The sequence below is a fragment of the Alosa sapidissima genome, chromosome 18, assembly GCF_018492685.1.
Source record: "Alosa sapidissima isolate fAloSap1 chromosome 18, fAloSap1.pri, whole genome shotgun sequence".
In the NCBI taxonomy this organism is placed as follows: domain Eukaryota; kingdom Metazoa; phylum Chordata; class Actinopteri; order Clupeiformes; family Clupeidae; genus Alosa; species Alosa sapidissima.
In genome coordinates this window covers 1,151,014-1,172,672 of record NC_055974.1, presented here as the reverse complement: position 1 = coordinate 1,172,672, position 21,659 = coordinate 1,151,014, and the positions used below count along the sequence as shown (strand labels likewise).

General features: G+C 40.9%; 1 protein-coding gene across 2 annotated transcripts in view; it reads right to left on the bottom strand.

Annotated features, from left to right (window-relative positions):
• Positions 1-2,297: 2,297 nt before the first annotated feature.
• LOC121690383 (low-density lipoprotein receptor-related protein-like) overlaps positions 2,298-21,659 on the bottom strand; it is a 34,323-nt gene continuing 14,961 nt past the window's right edge. For both annotated transcript variants that reach the window (XM_042070901.1, XM_042070902.1), the window contains exons 7-12: positions 20,199-20,299; positions 4,397-4,736; positions 4,010-4,154; positions 3,640-3,842; positions 3,333-3,449; positions 2,298-2,640 (exon numbers count right to left, since the gene is read on the bottom strand). In XM_042070901.1, coding sequence (XP_041926835.1) covers positions 2,501-2,640; positions 3,333-3,449; positions 3,640-3,842; positions 4,010-4,154; positions 4,397-4,736; positions 20,199-20,299 — 1,046 coding nt within the window. In that variant the 3' untranslated portion in view covers positions 2,298-2,500. The remainder of the gene's footprint in view (positions 2,641-3,332; positions 3,450-3,639; positions 3,843-4,009; positions 4,155-4,396; positions 4,737-20,198; positions 20,300-21,659) is intronic.

Genomic DNA, 21,659 nt, shown 5'->3' with positions numbered 1-21,659 from the left:
CTGAGGTCTGAATAATGACTGCACTCAGTGAAGAAATGCAGCTCTGTTACAACTGCACTTTGGTTGCAGTGAGGGCTCAGCCTGGCCTCTCAAGGTGCCCAGGTCTGTTATCGCCTACCACATTCTATTGCCAGGTTGTGCTTGCTGAGTCTGGACATTGTCAACGCTTTTGAAAGCTTGGTGATTAAGGCACTAATTCGCCTTATTCACCTGGCGGCCAGAACAAGGCTACAGGGTACACTTGCCATTACACCTCAGTCCAGCAGATGGTGGTAATGCACTCCGTTTGCAAACTGCCAAACAAAACTCATTGAAGAAGAAGAATAAGGAGAAGAAGAAAGTTAATTTGACTGTTTCTCAAAGTCAAGGATGGGTCCTTCAAAGCCGCTTTTTCAAGGACGTTACGTCATCAAATCTCGCCAAGCACTGTTCCAATGTCAAGGTTGCTGTAAAGTTCTATCAAGTAGAGTCCTTCGTTCTGAGATTTTCTGAGAATTTTCGAGGATGCATGCGTGTATCCTCTGTGTGCTTGGAACACCCACAATCCTGTGCGCACATGATTTTTAATAATGCACCTGCAGCTTCCTGCACACTAGCTAGTCTGTTCTATTGTGTGTTTTCCGAATGCTAAGAAAAGCCTTGCCTCGTCTTTGAAGGATTTGACTCAGCAGGACTCGTTCTACCAAGCACGAATCCTTGACTTTGACTCTGGCAGGCCAGCGCACCCTTCTTCTTTTTCTGTGAGCTTTTATGTTGGCAGTTTGCAAACGGAGTGCTTTACCATCATCTGCTAGACTGAAGTGTAATGGCAAGTGTAGCTTACCATGTAGCAGGGATGGAAATTAAATATTTTTCCACCTGCCACTGTGGCTGGTGGATTCCAAAATCTACCAGCCACTTAACTTTTTTACCAGCCACTAGAGAAATGGCATGAAAATGTGATGATAGAATTATAGTAGGCTACTTAAAATGATCACGGTTATCGGCATTATTGCGATACGACTGAAATGTGCTGAATTTTTCCCTAAACCTACAAGCACAGTAGCAACAAAACACTATAACTATAAGTCAACAGAACCACAATAATATGCCATATTGTCATGTCATAAAAGTGGTGTGGCTCCTTTAAGACTCCGTTTGTGTGAGTTCTGGAGCATCCTATAATCGACTCTCCAACTTGATCTAACTATACTGTACATCATCTGATTTAAATATTTACAGGTATCAAGGCTATATTTAACATTTCGTATTTATTTTCTGTTTGGCCTGTTATGAAATCATGCACTGAACAATAAATGCACAGCTCAGCTTTAGGAAACTTAATGCTTAGCATTTTGTGAAACTACATAGGAAAAACTCTGGTTTTAATATTTACAGTTATCTTTGCGATATTGTTAACATTTATTTTGTATTTGGCCGTATTGTGTATTACAACAGTCCAAAGTTAGACCTTGTAGACATTTGCTTCAATTTCAAAACCGGATTACTCTGGAACGGCTAATTGCATAACGGAATGTTTTACACCTTTGTGTTCGGTAAATTCTGCTGTTTATTCTGATATGTTTGTAATTTCTTGAATGAAAAGTTTGTGTGATATTCCACCACAACGAATGGGTGTGGAGATGTCCGCCTGTTTGCCTCATAGGTCTAAATAGTAGCATGTCATCTTTAAAATAGCTACGGGCCACTTCAAAAGATAAATTCGCATGAGAATATTAGTCTGTTTAGATACAACGCAGATCCACAGATCTCACTAGATTTGTTTATGCAGTCATCCTGAAATAAGCTAGCAGTGGCACATGAAAGCATAGCGACAGTTTCTTAATAGTAATGGCAAAAAGTGAAGCACTGCACCAGTGACTATAGGCTATGCTGCAGGTGGCGGCTCAGTTGTTGTAGAACTTCAAATCAGCGCGATTTACGGCTGGTAACGTTACATGATCCCTACAGACACTTTCTTATTTTTAACCGTCAATAACTATGAAAATTAGATCGGATCTGACTATTTGTGGTAGCCTATGCTAGCTCTATTTATCTACCCGCCACAGTGGCTGGTAAATTCACCAAATTCCCCGCCAGCGCACAAAACTACCCGCATTTGGGGGGGTGCGGGTGGCTAATTTCCATCCCTGCCATGTAGCCTCGTTATAATGGCCGCTGGCTGAATAAGGCGAATAGCATTCAAGCTTCTATTGGGTTTTGGTGATTTGATTCCATGTTACATATTTTCTTTTTGATAGAAATAATGTTATTAGGTGTGATTTTCTCTGCTAATCAAATTGTCAGATAAGTAGGTGTAAGATTACTATATTTTATTATACATTGTCTGACAGCAGTATCAATATGTATACAATGTTGCTATGGCATCCAATATTAAGAGAGCTGTAATAACATTTAATGAAAATGGTCAACTATTAATTAATGATTAATGTCATAGTTACATTATATTGATCAGATAATGGGGGGGGGGGGGGGGGGGGGGGGGGGGTCAAGTTGAGTGTTAAACAGAAATGCTTAATGGTGGTGTGGAAGTCATAACCTCATCATCTCCATCCAGACAGTCCAGGACTCCGTCATTATGAGCGTGCTGAGAGATACACACATTGGACTTGCAGTGGAAAGCCTTATCATTACGACATTCTGGGGGTAGTAAACACACACACACACACACACACACACATACACATACACACACTCATGTTATATTACAGTACATAATTGTAAGTCTATTGTAAGTGTATTACAGTATTCAGTCAGGTACAGCTATGTTCATGTATGTTAAATTTGAATGGTTCTAAAATACTACTCTTACTGACAGTGCATTTAAGGAAGTACTGTTGTTTTGCCTTACTCTTTAGAAGGGCTGCACACTATAAGGATCCTAATTCCCAGGCTGATTATAATCCTTTCAATCATATGTTGTCTTCTGATCAACTGCTCTGCTTCATGGAAGCACAGTGGGCCTAAATTGTGGGCCTACTGTCACATGCTTGTCACATGTCCAAAGGACAAGCTAACTATGGACAGGAAATGTAATCAAATACATTGTCATGTCTCGATTGACTCACTCTAATGGTCTCACTACAACAATGGTCTCAGTCTGTTCAACAACTCACCATGTGATCTCTATCAATGTAACCAATAACAAACTGCTTAGCCTATTTAAGGGAAGTTGACACAATGTTCTAGGAGTCATTCTGTAGTCAGAACTCCCGCACCACTTTGGTGTGTAGTCATCATCTTCTGAGCTGGGTATATATATATATATATATATATATATACACACACACACACACACACACACACACACACACACACACATACATACACACCTTTGCAGCACATCTCATCGCTGCCGTCTCCACAGTTGTTGATTCCATCACATGTTTTGTCATGCAGCACACACTTTCCATTTGCACACTGGAACTTACCGATGTCACATTTATTACCTGAAACATCAACAGTGAACAGATTTGAGTTTGTCTTTGAGTTGTTTTTGTCCCTAATGAAAGATATCTACGATAGGGCTCAGGTTGAAAAATGCCATTCTCCATTAAGAGAGGGAGACATAAGGAGAGAGAGAGGGTGTGTGTGTGTGTGTGTGTGTGTGTATGTGTATGTGCACATTTGTATTCTGACCTGGATGTAGATTACTACTGTTACTGTAACAGTTGGCCACTGCAATGTGACTTTTATCATTAAGTTTGACTGGACTGCCAATGTGACACTCAGCCAGAGAGTACTCATGTCCTTTACAGAAGACAGGAACACACACATCTGGCAGAATGATGTTCTTTCTTGGAACATCAGAGTACTTCATATTGGCTGCAGTCTTTGCCAACCTGAGGTAGAGAAAGAGAGAGAGAGAGAGAGAGAAATAAGAGGATACTTTATTCCGTTTAATGAATCTTATTGCTTTGGTAGTTTAAGATAGTAAGCAACACAGGAAGCAAATATGTCATGAGGTAGGCTATAGTGTCATTTGATTGGATGGCGGCGAGAAACATACGTGCGGAACATTCCACGACACGTAACATGGGCAGCAGCGATATTCCATCCCTCATGACACACCAGTGCTTTTGTTGAATCTTTAGGCAGCTGCACCTCAATCACCTCCTTCTCAGTCTTTAAGGATTCTTTGAAGACATTGTTAGCTACACACAAAAACACACAAACATAAACATCCAAAGTGTGTTGGCGTTCATGTATGTTTGCATCTGTGTGTCTGTGTAAACGTGTGTGTGTGTGTGCGTCTTTATGTCTGAGTCTGTGTGTCCATGTATCTGTGTACCAGTATATGGGTTTGTGTGTGGCAGCATTACAGTTAGTGGAAAACTTTGTAAAATTCTTGTTTGTGTACGTGTACTGTATGTGTGTGTGTCTGTGCAGGTCTCACAACGGCAATTGGTTCCTAGGTGAGAGAAGACAGGAATTGTATTGTTGTCCTTGCAGGTCTCTGCCACGGCGTGACATCGGTTCTTGGACTCCTTCCCATCACGGGTGCACACTTTCTCCTTAGCATAGCACTCATCTGGCTTAGGATCACATGTGCACATTGCAGTACCCTCTGAGCAGCGATGCCCCAGTGGACAGGAGACCTTTGCACACGACAGTTGTGTGTATTGCTGTTTGAGACAATCCTCTGGGCCCAGGTATCTGTCGATGTGTATCTGAGACTGTGAACCAGATGTGGGTTGTACTGCTGGCTTGCTGATCACCACTCCTGCTGAGGGGAGCTGTTTGGACAGATGATGAGACTTCAGATTATTTCCGCTATGTCTCTCTCTCCACACACACACACACACGCGTACGCACACACACACACCAAAACTAGTGAGCGGAGTGGAGCGCGAGCGAGGAGCGGAGCGGATGGAATTTTGTTGGAGCGGGGAGCGCTTTTTTATTCAGAGGCAGGAGCGGCCGCTCTGTCCCGCTCCATTTTCGCTCCGATACCGCTCACACCACGAGTGTAAGCCATGCTCAAATCCACCCTGAACTCACGTCTTCATAGTACAACCAATACCGCTACAATTCAAAACAAACATATTGACCATATTTGTAGGCTAGCATTCAGAATCGGGGGAGAGAACTTGTCTGTTATTCGCATGTCTCTCGAACCGTTCATCCGATTGATTTCAAACGTGGCAAGTATCTTGCTACAGACACAAGTAAGTGTAATGCCAACTTTGCCGTTGTTTGGATAACAAATGCAAAATATATTGGTAAATATACTGCGTATATACTTCTGCTCAATATTTGAGCCTGAAGCATATACAGTAAAAGAAGGTCTCGCAGAAAGACTACACCCGTTTCCGGTGGCGCAGTAATATCAAGGTAAGGTATGTTAAAACCGCTTGCCATAGAACTTCCAAGTCATGGACAACGGCATTTGCAAGCAAGCTAATCTAACAGGGACTCTACTTTCCAGTTAATTCAGTGTATTCCCAAATGCTTCAAGAAGTTTCATGTCTTAACCCATAACACGTAATAATTAAGTGTGCTTGCAAAGCAGCACACTTATTGTTCTTCTTAAGTTTTATTGGGGGCCAAGCAGCGAAGCTGCGAAGGCACCCATTGAGTTACTAGCTTTTCCTATTATTATTACACTTCCGCCATTGGAGTCTATGGCAGCCCATAGAACGCCTGGCTAAAAAGTGCAGATTTTTGGCAGAAAGTTTCGGGACACTCCACTGTCCACTCACACTCATTTACGGACCTCTAAACCCAGCCATCTAGCGCCACCAACAGGTCAAAATCTGTCCGGAAATTGAACCGCTGGGTCTAAAGTTATGAAATTTGGCACACTGATTCAGCACTGTCCCATGATCACTCTCACCAATTTCCAGAACTCTATGCCCAACACTCTAGCGCCACTAATGGGTCGAACCTGGATTGCATTCACGCATGTGACCATTGAGCGGTGTGTCCGATTTTCACATATCAGGCACCGTTGGAATCCCTGGACCGACCTAAGTTCAATGACCCCTATTACGTCACTTTCCGCCATATTGGATTTAGTCCAAACTCTACGAAAAATTTCAGCGGTCAGAAATTTCATCCGATTTTCACAGAACTTGACGGAGATGATCTTCTGCCCGAGCCGCAAAAACGATACTTGCCAGATTTTTCAATTTCAAATTTGTTTGCCCGTAACAGCCAATCAAATACGGCGACGAAGCCGCCAAACAGGAAGTGGACTAACATCTCCGTGACGCTTTGAGTTAACATAACAAAACTTGATACCATTAGTCAGGACAATGTCCCAATCACTCACAGCAATTTTTATGCATATACATTGAACGCTCTAGCGCCACCACCAGTTCAATGCTGGACATGCGTTCATGCGCGTGATCCTTGACTCTTTTGTCTGATTTTCACAATTGAGGTAGCGTCTGAATCCTTGGACCATCCCGAGTTTCATCCGATTTTCACAGAAATTGGCGGAGATGATCTTCAGACCGAGCCGCACAAATGATACTTGTCAGATTTTTTATTTTCAAGTTTGTTTGCCCATGACAGCCAATCACACATGGTGACGATGCCGCCTAACAGGAAGTGGGCTAACATCTCGGCTATGCTTTAATGTATGAAGTCCAAACTTAGTATAGGGACTTGGTACCTGATTGTGGAGATGCACTAGGAAATTGGCGTCATTTGGCCTCTACAGGGGGCGCTTCAATACAGGAAGTGAGCTTGTATCTCAGCAACGCTTTGATGTATGAAGTTCAAACTTGGTACAGGGACTTGGTATCTGATTGTGAGGACACAGTAGGAAATTGGCATCATTTGGCCTCTATAGGAGGCACTGTAATACAGGAAGTGAGCTCATATCTCAGCAACGCTTCGTTGTATGAAGTCCAAACTTGATACATGGACATATTAGCTGATTGTGAGGACATGCAAGGAAAGTGGTCTCATTTGGCCTCTAGGGGTGTTGCAATAAAGAAAGTGAGCTCACATCTCAGCAAAACTTTGGTGTATGAAGTCCAAACTTGGTAGACGGACATGGGAGCTGATTGTAAGAACGCACAAGGACATTGGTGTAATTTGGCCTCTAGGGGCGCTGTAACAAAGTAAATGAGCTTATTTCTCAGCCGTTCTTTATCCAATTGCCATCAAACTTGCTCATGCCATGGCAACGCCATTCCTGCTATAGCGCACTGCTTGGCCCCCGCATTGCTGCTTGCAGCTATATTTGGGGGCCAAGCAGCGAAGCTGCGAAGGCACCCATTGAGTTACTAGCTTTTCCTATTATTGTGAGCCAAGCAGCGAAGCTGCGAAGGCACCCATTGAGTTACTAGCTTTTCCTATTATTATTACACTTCCGCCATTGGAGTCTATGGCAGCCCATAGAACGCCTGGCTAAAAAGTGCAGATTTTTTGGCAGAAAGTTTCAGGACATTCCACTGACCACTCACACTCATTTACGGACCTCTAAACCCAGCCATCTAGCGCCACCAACAGGTCAAAATCTGGCCGTATATTGAACAGCTGGGTCTAAAGTTATGAAATTTGGCACACTGATTAAGCACTGTCCCATGATCACTCTCACCAATTTCCAGAACTCTATGCCCAACACTCTAGCGCCACCAATGGGTCGAACCTGGATTGCATTCACGCATGTGACCATTGAACGGTGCGTCCGATTTTCACATATCAGGCACCGTTGGAATCCCTGGACCGACCTAAGTTCAATAACCCCTATTACGTCACTTTCCGTCATATTGGACCAATATTGAACATATTGATTTTCACAATTGAGGTAGCGTCTGAATCCTTGGACCATCCCGAGTTCATCTACCCCTATCCCGTCACTTTCCGCCATATTGGATCTTCGCCATATTGGATTTAATACAAACTCTATGAAAAGTTTCAGCGGTTACAAATTTCATCCGATTTTCAAAGAACTTGGCGGAGATGATCTTCTGATCGAGCCGCACAAACGATACTTGTCAATTTTTTTAATTTCAAGTTTATTTGCCCGTGACAGCCAATCACACATGGCTATGATGCCGCCTAACAGGAAGTGGGCTAACATCTCGGCTACGCTTTAATGTGTGAAGTCCAAACTTTGTACAGGGACTTGGAATCTGATTGTGAGGACGCACTAGGAAATTGGCATCATTTGGCCTCTATAGGGGGTGCTGCAATACAGGAAGTGAACTCGTATCTCAGCAACGCTTTGATGTATGAAGTCCAAACTTGGTACAGGGACTTGATATCTGACTGTGATGACTCAATAGGAAATTGGCATCATTTGGCTTCTATAGGGGCGCTGCAATACAGGAAGTGAGCTTGTATCTCAGCAACGCTTTGATGTACGAAGTCCAAACGTGGTATAGAGACTTGGTACCTGATTGTGGAGATGCACTAGGAAATTGGCATCATTTGGCCTCTAGGGGGTGCTGTAATACAGGAAGTGGGCTCATATCTCAGCAACGCTTCATTGTATGAAGTCCAAACTTGATAGATGGACATATTAGCTGATTGTGAGGAGATGCAAGGAAAGTGGTCTCATTTTGCCTCTAGGGGTGTTGCAATAAAGAAAGTGAGCTCACATCTCAGCAACACTTCGGTGTATGAAGTCCAAACTTGGTAGACAGACATGGGAGCTGATTGTAAGAACGCACAAGGACATTGGTGTAATTTGGCCTCTAGGGGCGCTGTAACAAAGTAAATGAGCTTATTTCTCAGCCGTTCTTAATCCAATTGCCATCAAACTGTGAGTGCTTGCTCATGCCATGGCAACGCCATTCCTGCTATATCGTCCCGCTCGGCCCCCGCATTGCTGCTTGCAGCTATATTTATTAAGTGTGCAAAGCACACTTATTGTTCTTCTTAAGTTTTATTATTATTATTTTTCCCGTCTCCCTAATTTTTTGTCAGCCCTAGCGCCTAGGCCCTTTGAGACAGAGACACCGTTCCAACTTTAAAACGTCCGGTCAGTACCGGTGTAAGTTGCTCGCGAAGATGACATCAGGTGGGTGTGTTGTTCGTCCGCCATATTGGATTGAACAGAAAGCGAAACTAAATTTTCACAGGTCACAAATTTGGTCAGAACACCACGAAACTTGACGTACATTATCCTTGGACCAAGCCTCACAAAAGTTACCAGGAGGATTTTTGATTTTCGAAAGCGTTTGCCCGTCACAGCCAAACGAAATCGGCGGCGAAGCTCCGAAACAGGAAGTCGTCCATATCTCAGGAACAGTCACATATACCAAATTTTGTATTTGAACTCGGGACTCCAATGTGAGGGTGCATAAGCTAAAAAAAAGAGAAAACATTCCAAAAGTTTTCAGCATTTGGCAAACCACCCACCCGTATTTGGTAACTATCACCTTCCACATTTACAGTTGTACATCTATCACAATGCTTTCCAAGTATGCACAATGTCTCTGGGCAGCTACAATGTTTCCGGGCAACCTTGCCCAATCATGAAATCCTTGCTCAGCCATGGGATAGTATGGACTTACGAACTGAAATGGCAAGGATAACATGAGCTATTTATTGCTGACGTAAGACAGTTATTTTCACATTGACGGTATTCAAATTTAATTTTTCATTATTGTTAAATATCATGATGGGAGAGTATTATTAAAAATGTTACAAGTATGCAAATGTATATGTTTACGGGCATTTAGGTTTTACTGTGTTGTTTTGTTGTAAAGACATGCAAGGCATTCTGGGCCGTAATGAATAGTGGTCAGCACTCCATAGGCTACGTATTAATATGAATAGGTGTTTCTGTAAACCTAGAGACAATAAACAGCTATCTCTGTTACAAAAACGAGCTGGTAATCGCTCATTGAAGAGGGAACTATGATAAAAAGATTGTTTTCCTAAAAGCATGGAGTTGACGAAAGAATAAGCAAGCAATGTCACGTTAATGTTAAATAGCCTACATCTGAACGCTAGGTGGCAACGTTGTATTACATTTCACTAGTGTACTTGAAATACAGTGTGAACTTCACAAGTAAGGAAGGTGCAAATATTATGTAATTTTTCATGGGAAATTATTGGAAATGTTATTTCTTGTTTATTATGACCGCCGCTAGCGAAGCGGTCATATAGGGATTGTCAAAGTTTTTTTTTTTTTTTTACCCGTCATCTACTTCCTGAATTTTTGGTCAACGATACCCGGGACACCGAACCACCGGGACACATGAAATTTGGTGGGTATGTAGCCCCACTAGACTTTTATGGAAAAATTTCGTTTCGTCCCCGGGGTCCACTCCCCCCCCGTGCTGGGCCACCCGAACCGCAAAAAAAGCAGTTTTTCCTAAATAACTACCTGAACCGTGGCACCGAGGATGAAGAATCTTTTATGGTATGTTGGTCTCAAGGGCCCACATCAATCTGGCCCATAATCACTCATTTGTGATTTGCACCCCCCCCCCCCCCGGTAAAAAATTAAAATGCAATATTATTCTGCTTTAATCGCCCCTATCTTCAGTTAAGATGTTCAGAACTGCACCAAATTTTATTTTTATGATTGACCTGGCATTCTCTGGGGGTATGCCAAGTTTCGTAGAATTTCATCCATGGGGGGGTCTTAAAAAAAATAGATTATGTGTACATTTAGTGACTGTACACTCATTGGCCTGTAGATGGCGGTGCACACATATACACATGCACACACACACAGGCACCCACATACTATCGGTATTAGAACGGCCGATACATAATTACAAATTCAGTAGGATTAAAAGAAAGCCAAAATATATATTCATCATCATCATCATGGCTGCATTTCCAGTATTGGCGATAAGTAGTCGTTTGTCCACTAGATGGCGCATCGTTGCAGTGAGACGTAATTTTGTTGGAAGTTAAACGTGGGTTGGAATAACAATGGACGCTTCCTACAAGGACTATAGTTTACCGCAGAGAACGTCTAATAAGGATAGGATGATGTTCACATGAAATGTAATTCCCATTTCTTCTTGAAGCCGAAATAAATCTGAGGATGTTTATCGGACATGCTTGGTTTTTACTGCAGGTACGTTAATCTTATAATATCAATAAGGACCTAGGTAATGTTACCGTTAGCGTTGGTTGAGTGATGGAGGCCAATTTGATTGCATTTGTAGAAAAGCATGCGGTTATACCAAGCAAATTGATAGCAGCACTGTAATTGTATCTTTCGACTGTCATTTGTTGCATGTGCTACAAAAATCATTTTGTGCAATGGAAGATTTACCAACGTTACACCGGTCTGATACAGTTTTGCCTATACATGCGTGAGCCTGTTTATTTTGTTTTAAGTGCGTGCAGGGTGTGAGAGGGGAATCGATGTGCTTTGATTCCAGCTTGGTAGTTGTAGTCTGTGAAATTAAAAAGCACGTGTGTGTGAAATATCCAAACAATGACACCTTCATTTAATTATGGCTGCTTTAGCAACACACCTTAAGCTACTGTGTAGTGGGTCCCATTTAGAAGTGGCTACTTCATTCGCGCTTTCCTTGACTCATGGAGCTGCGTGAATTTTATTACAACTTTTTGCCACGATATAGCAGTTTAAGTCCGCTTGATACTGTAAGGCGTAAGCCATTGGTTTCCAAAGGAGATTTTATTTGTGTCGCCAGCATAGCCTATTGACAATTTATGTTGTAAATAGGCCTACCTTATAAGCCTACCTGTAGCTTAGGGAAGCTAACAGCTTTCTATTAGGATCTAGTGTGTTAGTTACAGTTTTGTCATAACTCCCTGATGCATTTTTGCATTTAGAATAGCCAGAGCGTGAACAATATCGGGTGCCTATGGACTAGGCTTGGTGAACCCAGCCTGATCTGCCCGCTATTTATTTTTTGATTTCTTAAAAGATTGAGGTTGGTCTGGTGAAAGCCAGACTAGCCATGGACCTATATTTGCACGAACAAATAACAGCTCTTCAACTTTGGCCCGTTAAAATGTGTATGAACAGTCTAGCGACGCATTTCATCAAGGCCCATTTGGACATGTCAGTTATTTGCACCACTAGATGTAAAACAGCATTTCGTTTCAGACTACTGTTACTTAATTTGTGCATTAACAATAACGTTTCAGACTACTGTTACTTAATTTGTGCATTGACAATAAAGTATTACATGAACTAAAGATGACTAAAATCTTATGTAGAAGAAGAAACATTCACAAAAAATCCATCCATCCAAAAATGACCTTTGTTTTTGATAGCTGTTGAAAACAGCACGGAACTGACAGAGATGTTTTTGTTTATAAATAAATAAATAAATAAAATTATGCTGATACCTTTTGCTTTTCCCAAATACAATGTAGCCTACAGGTGTAAGTGACCTTTCATCAATCCAGTTGCAATGGATGAACTGTGATGAACTGCCCTACTTGTGATTGTTTAGAGATGTTAAAGGTTTTATAACAATGCTACATCTTCTTTGGCTATTCTACAATCTATTCACCTTTTCAGCACCAGTAGGCTACTCTCTGTGCAGCCGCACACACACACTCAGGCATGCCAAACAAGCATACACAAAAGTTTCAAGAGTGGGGGATGGAGTAAAAGATGGAGACAAATTGAAGTGTGATTTATTTTTGCGGAATGGATGTACAGGACTGAGCGGCGGTCATATTTTGTACCGCTATGCGGTACATCTAGTTCTAATTGCAAACCACACACATCCATTCGTAATCACACGTACACTTGAAAATACTCTCATTTTGTTTATTTGATGTTGCCTAGCAACGCAGCTTTCAGAGAAAAGATTCTAGAACAGCTTCAGAGAAACACGTTTTGAGTTCGTGGCCAAGTACCTAAAATATCGGTTTCCATGTGTATGTGCTGGATGGTGTGCTTCCTTTATGAAAGTAAGTGTTTTATAGAGTTACAGACATAATGAGTCATGTTGTAGTGGTCAACATAAATGTGCCCCTTCTGTTATTAGCATGCTAAGCGGAGAAGCATGCTAAGCGGAGAAGCATGCTAAGCAGAGATTTAGTATTATTAATTTCTTGTGTGGCTAGCTATAGGGATGTTGTATACATGTATATGTATGTTGCTAATTGGGATTTATGTTGTTTAGCGTAATGCCATGGTCATTTGAAATGAGATGCTTGCACTCGTAACTTCGTCACTTATAACTTTAGGACTGCTATTTAGCACTTTAGCCCTAAAAGTAGCACCTAAGTCTGTGACAGCTTAAAAGAAGTGGCGAGTACTTCTAACTCCTAACGCGATGTTTTGAAATGTGTCTACTATTGTGTACAGGAGCTTCCAATCGCGAGGGAACTTGCATTGTAGGCATAACTAAGGGATGCAATAACACCACCAACAACCAAAACTAGCCTACTTATTGTCAACATGTACATTAAATGTAACGTTTCATGTGAATCAAATTAAAATGTTTTCTTTGCAAACACAGGCATAGGCATATGGTGACAGATTAATTTAATGATGCTGCTGTGTGAATCACGGTAAGCACGAATGAAGTGGCCACTTCTTAATGGGACGCACTGTATGGAAGTGGGCTAAGTAAAATAGAGATGTTTCAAATCAGATAAGGTTAATCAGAATTCTACGATATACCCGCTTGACAACGGCAGAGATAGAACTGGCCTTTGGCCATAGCAACCAAGCAAACCAAGCAAAGTATAGAAAGGTGATGAAATATACAGGTCAAGAAATATAGTGCAATGTAGACAGTAGTATACAGTTGATTTACAGACGGTGGTTTAGAGTAATATGAAGTATTCCTTTATTCTGACATACATCTGAGATAAGCTACATCAATAGGCTCTCAAAACAACCCCAGGCTCTCAAAATAATCCCAAACAGACATAAGGTCTTTATAGAGCAAATCCATATAGATTATTTGTCAAATAAACCAGTAAAACATAATTAGGGGATGGAATATATAACATTCACACTCATAGCTCATATTTTTTTTAAAATAAATCAGTGAAAAAGTATCCTGACAAACAAGCAGCATTTTAATGCTTTGGTCATATTTCATAATTTCAATTCTTCTGTAGGTTACCTGATAGCCCAGTTTGAGAGGCGCAAGACATGTGACATATTTATTTTTGCAGCCAATCACTGCTGTCGTTCTATTTTATTGATTTGATCTTAGTCATAGAAGCTAAATTTGAAGACAGGCTACAGGTAAAATCCAACAAACCGCATTCACCCCATGTCAATAGTTGAATAGCCCTCTCCTAGAGCTTTTGAGATATTGCCACTGCTACAACACTGAAAGGCACTGTTAGAATGCTTGGATCAAGCCAGGTTCAGCATAGCTATGCCACTGTCTGCTCACGTTGCTGACCGGACCAGGGCAAGCACACTTTCGCAGTTCCCGCCGGAAATGCAGTCTAGTTTTGAACATGTTAGGCTACATGTCGGTGTTGAAGTGTTTAGATTCCCAACGCTATGTAGGCATTTTAACAGCAACTATGGCTATGCGCTAACACCAGTCAGCTGAGTTTAGCAATAATGTACGGAGATGGTTTCATAGTCTCTTTGACAGCTCAGTGACATCAGGTATGTAACCTACATATTTATGTTTTTGCCAGCTAACTTTTAACATGATCTTCATATTCATTGTGATGCTATATGGACCTCATGCACATGAAAGATTAATATCATGTTATTATGTTGTTTAGAACACACCTTGAAATAAAGTTTTCACCTTACAACTTTGCTGATAACATTTCAAATAAATGCCAGTTAGCGCATTAGCAAGGATATTGTGTAACGTATAGGCTACTGTTAGGGTTGCCACCTGTCCAGGATTTTCCTGATTGTCCAGGATTTTCATGGTCTGTCCAGGAAAATAAAAATAAAAATCCTAGACACTGAATGTCCCGGATTTTTGTACATGATGCGCAAAATGTGTATTTCAGTTTAATTGAAGCGTGCCTACGTCCATAAACGTATACACAGCCTTATTGGCTCTACAAAAATGACATAGCATAACATGGGTGGTGGTGGTGGGGGCACGCACCGTGGAGGTTCATTAGAAATGGTAAGGTGGAGACAGAGAAAGGAAAGTTTATTCCACATAAGCAAAAAAGCAGAACTTAATTATGTATTCCCCCTTTTTTCTCAATACTGCCCCCCCCTTTTTTCTCAATACTGCCCCCGGTGTCCACAACTAAAAACTGTTGAAAATACAACAAAATAATAAAGGTCTGCTATTAAATAAAGCAATTAACTAAACAAATAACTAGAAATTGTCATTCTTACTAATTTTAGCTATACAATTGTTGCTTAGAATGACGGTTTTTATCTTGGTTTAGATGTGCGAAAGGCGCCGTTGCTTACAAACAAAAAGGTCGATTGGATGGTCAAAATGTCCAGGATTTTTGTCAGACACAGGTGTCAACCCTAGCTACTGTTGATGTTGTTTTATAGCCTTTTGCTTGTGCGTAGTTAGGCCCACTGCTGGATTTTGACAGGAGCTCGTGATATCGCTTTAAAGTAAGCTACTTGAGCTCACGCAAGCTGTCAAACACTGTCCACTGCACCCCTCTGGTTTATACATCCAGTGTTTATGTTGGGTAACTGTATCTGGATGTGTTGCTATCAGAGCAAGACATTAGAGATGGCGCATGACATGCAGTGATGCCTATAAAAACAATAATAACAAAAATGCTATTTAAGCACCGAAATCCACGTTGTTATTCAATGCAGTTACTACCGTTTGCATCGGCCATGGCCGGATCTAGAATAGGGCTGGGAGGGGCAATGCCCTCCAAATATTTCTTCTGCCCCACCTAATTGGTCAATTTTAATTGACAGCTATTGAATCTGCCAATCACACTTTTCTAATTGGTCCCGTCTGAATTTCGAGGGTGCTGATATGCTGGTTGGATAGGATAAATAAACTACCGGAGCAGCAGCGACGCGTTCCCCTACCATTCCACACTGAGTGCATCACTTGCTGTTTCATACTTCAGTAGAGAGGGCTTAGCTATATTTCCATAAAGGTTATAGGCTACTAGAAGTAATATAGATCTTGTTGCTGGTTTAAATAAAGACCTTTTTTGTATTATTCTCGTTTGAATAAGGTTTGTTTTTAGCTAATGTGCATGTTAGCTTTCTAAGGTGATCTAGCCAGTTAGTTTGTTAACATTGGTCATTGCTTAACTGTGTTATAAGCAGGGTGGGAATTTTACGGTGGCCACGTCGTTGCCCCTTGCTGATGTCCCTTTGAAAATCGGAGGTTCACAGGTCACTGTGGCCTTGGTGCCCATTTCTTTCTATATTCTGCTTTGCATCCGACTAGCGATTTTTATTTAGCCTATGGCTTGATTAAGCTTAGCATTCACAACGCAAATTAATTTAGCCTATGTCTTCTACGCAGTGGAGAATGTGACAGCGCACGGAGTAGGCTATGGGAGTATAGGCTGAAATAGCCTGTACTCAGATATACTCCGATAGCCTACTCTTCACAAAGATATTACATGTATCACATCAAACGAAAGAGCTTTTTCTCAGCTTTTAAACGATGTTGGCCGCAAGTTGTGGTAAACGGTTCGCGAGAAAAGTAACTTTAATTTATCATGTTACATTCTGCGCCCATCTCCCCACCCATTCATCTCGGTGAAATACTACACGATTTTTTCCCGAACACATGACAAACCATATATTAGAAGAAACAGCAGACCTTACCGAATAAAAAGGTGTAAAGCATTCCCCTGTACAGTTAGCCATTCCAGAGTAATCCGGTTTTACATTTGCAGCAATGTCTAAATGCATGTCTCCAACTTTGGGCTTCAGGTTTCACAGTGTGTTCAAATTGTCCAATACATGATTTCATAACAGGCTACATAGAAGAGTTTGTCAAAGTAGCCTTAATGATGACAAAATGCTATGCATGCATGTATACTATTTGAGTTTCTTAACCCTTTAGCCGCCAGGGTAGCCTGGCTAGCGCCACCACTTCTCAATGAGACGTGGTCTGGGAACCAAAAGTTAATTTTCTCGTATTTGAAAAAAAATGCCCAGATCCGTTTATTGGGTGCCACGGATGTCTATCAAATGCGTCTGTGCATAGCTCATCATCGTCTTGCTTTCCCCCCTGTTCTGTGATTGGTTCCCTATCTCAGGCGAAAATTTGCTCCATGGTCTCCAGGCTGCCTTAGCAGCGTGAATCAAATCGCACGCAAGGCAGCATGGGAACACCCAGGCTACCGCCAGGGTTTAAAAATATAAATTGGATTTTTACATCAAAATTTCAAAAAGGCCATGGCTTGCAAGTGGTCAGAGATAAAGTCCTACTGTAAATGTGAAAATCATTGAGTATGACCAGAAGTTTATGAAGGGGGTAAATTTACTCATCTAATTTTACTATAATCACAAACCCTATGCTACTATACAATAAAGTAGCCTGGTCAAATCAGTTCCATATCGCAGGTGACTTTGAAGTTCTTCAGAGCCCTATTTTTTACAACCCCTGCTGTCTATACCACGTCCATTACGGACACTATCATCACTACTGTCACTGGCACCTCCAGCTATGTTGGGCAGAGGGTCGAAATAAGCATGGTATGCTTAGTGGACACTGTCGAAAAAGACGCACCTCCATTCACAGACGCTCCGTGGCTATCAGTCAATAGACGATCGATCATATTCTCCAAAAGGCAGATATTCTCCTTCAGAATCAGAATAGGTGAATAACAGACCCAAGACTTTTTTTTTCAACATTTGGTGTATTTCTGCTTCAATTTGTGCAAAACTAAGGCCCGCATCGCTTCCGCGTTATGGAGGAAATGCACGTCTTCTTCGTGTGTTTCTCGCGTGTTTTCGCGAGCTTCCTGAAAACTTTGAAAAAAAAGGTTGAGCTTGAATCGAAGCTCTGGGTGTCTGCCAACTAGTGGTCAAGAGTACAAATGAGATTTTACACTGTACTCGCGTCTATCGTCTGTTTTATTCAGTATTGACTCTTGTCGCAATATTGCGACATGGGCGGTTAGAGGGTTAAAGCTGAACTGTGCTTTAATTGTTCAATACATGATTTCATAACAGGCCACATAGAAAATAAATGTTAAATATAGCCTAGATATCTGTAAATATTAAAATCAGGTCTATGATTAACAGTTCTATGTAATATGTCATGTTTGCTATTAGATACGGGTTTTAAGGTGAAAAGTAAGACATTTGTAGGTGAAACTGAGCGGGGGGGGGGGTATTCATTGTGCCCACTCCAAATTTCTATTTGCCCCCCCAATCTGAGCAGCCTAGATCCGGGCCTGGCATCGGCATCGGTGCCATATTAGAACCGTGTTTTGGTGCCCAACCCTAATAGGCAGCCACTCTGAAGTAGTCAAAGTCGATTCAAAACGAGTCAGAAAAGTCGAGACAGGACTCATCGTCAAAATTTTCGGTGTCCACCACTCTAGTTCATCCAAAACAAACCAGAAAAGGGACTCAAAGTGCTAAATACCGGAATTATCCTTTAAATATATCGGTAAAAGCAGCACACGTTGGGTTTCTCCACTCCCCCTCTCACACAGCGCAGGACCAGAGACAGAGAGGGTAAGCGGAGTTTTGGCAGCACTGAATCAGGGCACAATGTGGGTCAAGAAGCATGATGTTTGGATGATGATCATGTCTGACATCAACAATAAAGACTCCCTGTTTGCAGTTTGCTTGCATAAAATGATTCTGTGGATTTTGCAACAAAAACCAGAATCAGGAAGTTATTCAATAAGCTTAACAATAAACATAGCCTTAACTCAAAACAGCTGTTAAGCTTATGTCACATTCATTATTGGCTAATATAATATTCATGTTATGTTTATCATTTTATGTTTAAAGCAGGCATACCTGTGGGCATGTAATTGGGATATGGGTTTCCTACAGGAATGACATGTTTGACAGGGCACAGCACTATACATTTGAATAACACAGAGTACTTTGCATTCATAGATGAAATAGACATAACAAAATCCAAATACTATGTTGTTTTGAGCCATTCTGGTTATAATGGCACATTATGGATATAAGTAACAAATGTATATATATGTTATGTATATATAATAATGCCACAGCAAAACATTTCTACAATGGACTCTCTTTCATACACTCATACACACACACACACACACACACACACACACACACATTGTTAGATCATTACTATTAAATTAATTAACCATCAACGTTTCAAGTAACATCTTAAAAGTTTATGTCATACTATAGTTACCAGTGTTGCGCGGTCTGCCCGAAATTAAGCGGTTGCCCGCGAATGACCGCGGTTATGAGTCATAAACAAAATATTGTAATGATATTCGGGTCATTTGCGGGCGGGTCAGTTAAAATTAATTAAATATATATTTTCTACAAATAGGCCTAGGCCTACTTAAAATATCACAAGAAGGCTGGCATCAATACAGTAAAGCATCAATAGGCCTACAGTAAAGTCAACAGTAAAGAAGCTGAAGACGCGAGTTAAAAATAATAGACACCCCTTCAGGAAAAGCGATATAGGCTATGGGAAATTTTGGGAAAAGTTCTTAAAGAAGATGACAGTAAGTTATGGTCTATGTAGGCCTGCTTCTTGCGAAGCCATTTAAAAGTATGACAGCCAAAACGGGCAGCCTGCAGGAATAAATGTTATGGCACAGACTACACATCCTATGTATAGGTTCGCGCATGCATAAAAGTTACAGTTCGTTGTGTTTGTGACTTTAAACAGTGGATGTGCTTTTGTAAAGCTTTGTGCTTCATTCAGCATTATAAACCAGTTCTTACGCTAACGTTTTGACCAGCAATGTATCTCTCTAGCCTACCTTGCCTCACCATTTCTGTTTTCGAAAGAAAGATGTATGTCCATGGCCTTCAAATCTTATCCTAGTGTTCTAATCCTTGGTGGTTGCGTGCGTGCTTGCGCTCTTATTCTCATTCTCTCTCCTACGCAAACATTATGTTCTGCATGCCTAAATAAATTAGTTTGTTTTACAGAAATGGCCTACTGTCACACTGCATGCAGACTATAACCAAAAGCACACATTTTGTAAATAAGCGGGTCGGATCGCGGGTCGGGTATAATTTTGTCCTAATTAATATTCGCGGTCCGAGTTGCGGTCGGGTTGATTAAAATATCGGGCGACCGCGGGCCGCTTGTGACCAAACCCGCGCAACACTGGTAGTTACAGTATATTGATCAGATGGGGGGGGGGGGGGGGGTTCAAGTTGAGTGTTAAACAGAAATGCTTAATGGTGGTGTGGTAGTCATAACCTCATCATCTCCATCCAGACAGTCTGGGACTCCGTCATTACGAGCGTGTTGAGAGATACACACATTGGACTTGCAGTGGAAAGCCTTATCATTACGACATTCTGGGGGTAGTAAACACGCACACACATACAATACACACACACACACACACACACACACACACATTGACAAAGGTTAATTAATTTGGTTGATTATATAACATTGATGTATTTACAGTGCATGAAAATGCACTGTACTGTTATTCCAAGGCTTTTTACAGTGCATGAAAATGCACTGTACTGTTCTTCCTAGGCTTCTTATTACAGTGCATGAAAATGCACTGTACTGTTCTTCCTAGGCTTCTTCTTATTCTTCTTCTAACACATTTAATGCAGTTTAACGTAGAAACTTCATTCAAACTATGTTACGTAGGTCTTACTTAGGACAAGAGTGCTATGTATTTTTTAGGTTTGTAACTTTTATACTTTTTAAACTATTAATTAAAAACTGTTCAAAATTTCCCCATAGACTTAACATGGGCTGATGACATCACAATAGAGCCGTTAAGCAATTAGAATCCTATGGCAGGTGTTCAGGCCACCTGTCCCAACTGCCATTCTCAGGCTTTAAGCATACAAACTGGCCCTATTAAGACTACACATCCTGTTCAACTGCTTCCTCTGCCAAAAACTGTTTCAAAATAAAAGTCCTCACTACAATATTTCACTGTTAAACAATTTAACCCTTTAAACTACTGAACTTTTTAACTGTTCAGCCATTGTAACTGTTACTTATCATCAACTATGACTCCTACCCACTGTAGCTAGTTAGCATGGTTAGCATAGTTAGCATTGTTGGCATTTTTAGCAAAACTGCTAAAAATGATTAGCTAAGTTAGCTAAGTCACATGGTTAGCATAGTTAGCATATTAGCATGCTAGTTAGCATAAATGCTAAAAAGGATTAGCGAAGTTAGCTAAGTCACATGGTGAGCATAGTTAGCATGCAAGCATGCTAGTTAGCATAGTTAGCATAACTATTAAAAATGATTAGCGAAGTTAGCTAAGTCACATGGTTAGCATAGTTAACATATTAGCATGTTAGTTAGCATAGTTAGCATAACTAATAAAAATGATTAGCTAGGTTAGCTAAGTCATATGGTTAGCATAGTTAACATTTTAACATTGTTAGCATGCTAGTTAGCATAGTAACTTGGTTATCATTATTACAGTGCATGAAAATGCACTGTACTGTTCTTCCTAGGCTTCTTCTTATTACAGTGCATGAAAATGCACTGTACTGTTCTTCCTAGGCTTCTTCTTATTCTTCTTCTTCTAACGCGTTTAATGCAGCTTCAACCGTTTAACGTAGAAACTTCATTCAAACTATGTTACGTAGGTCTTACTTATGTATTTTTCAGCTTTGTAACTTTTATACTTTTTAAACTATTAATTAAAAACTAGTCAAAATTTCCCCATAGACT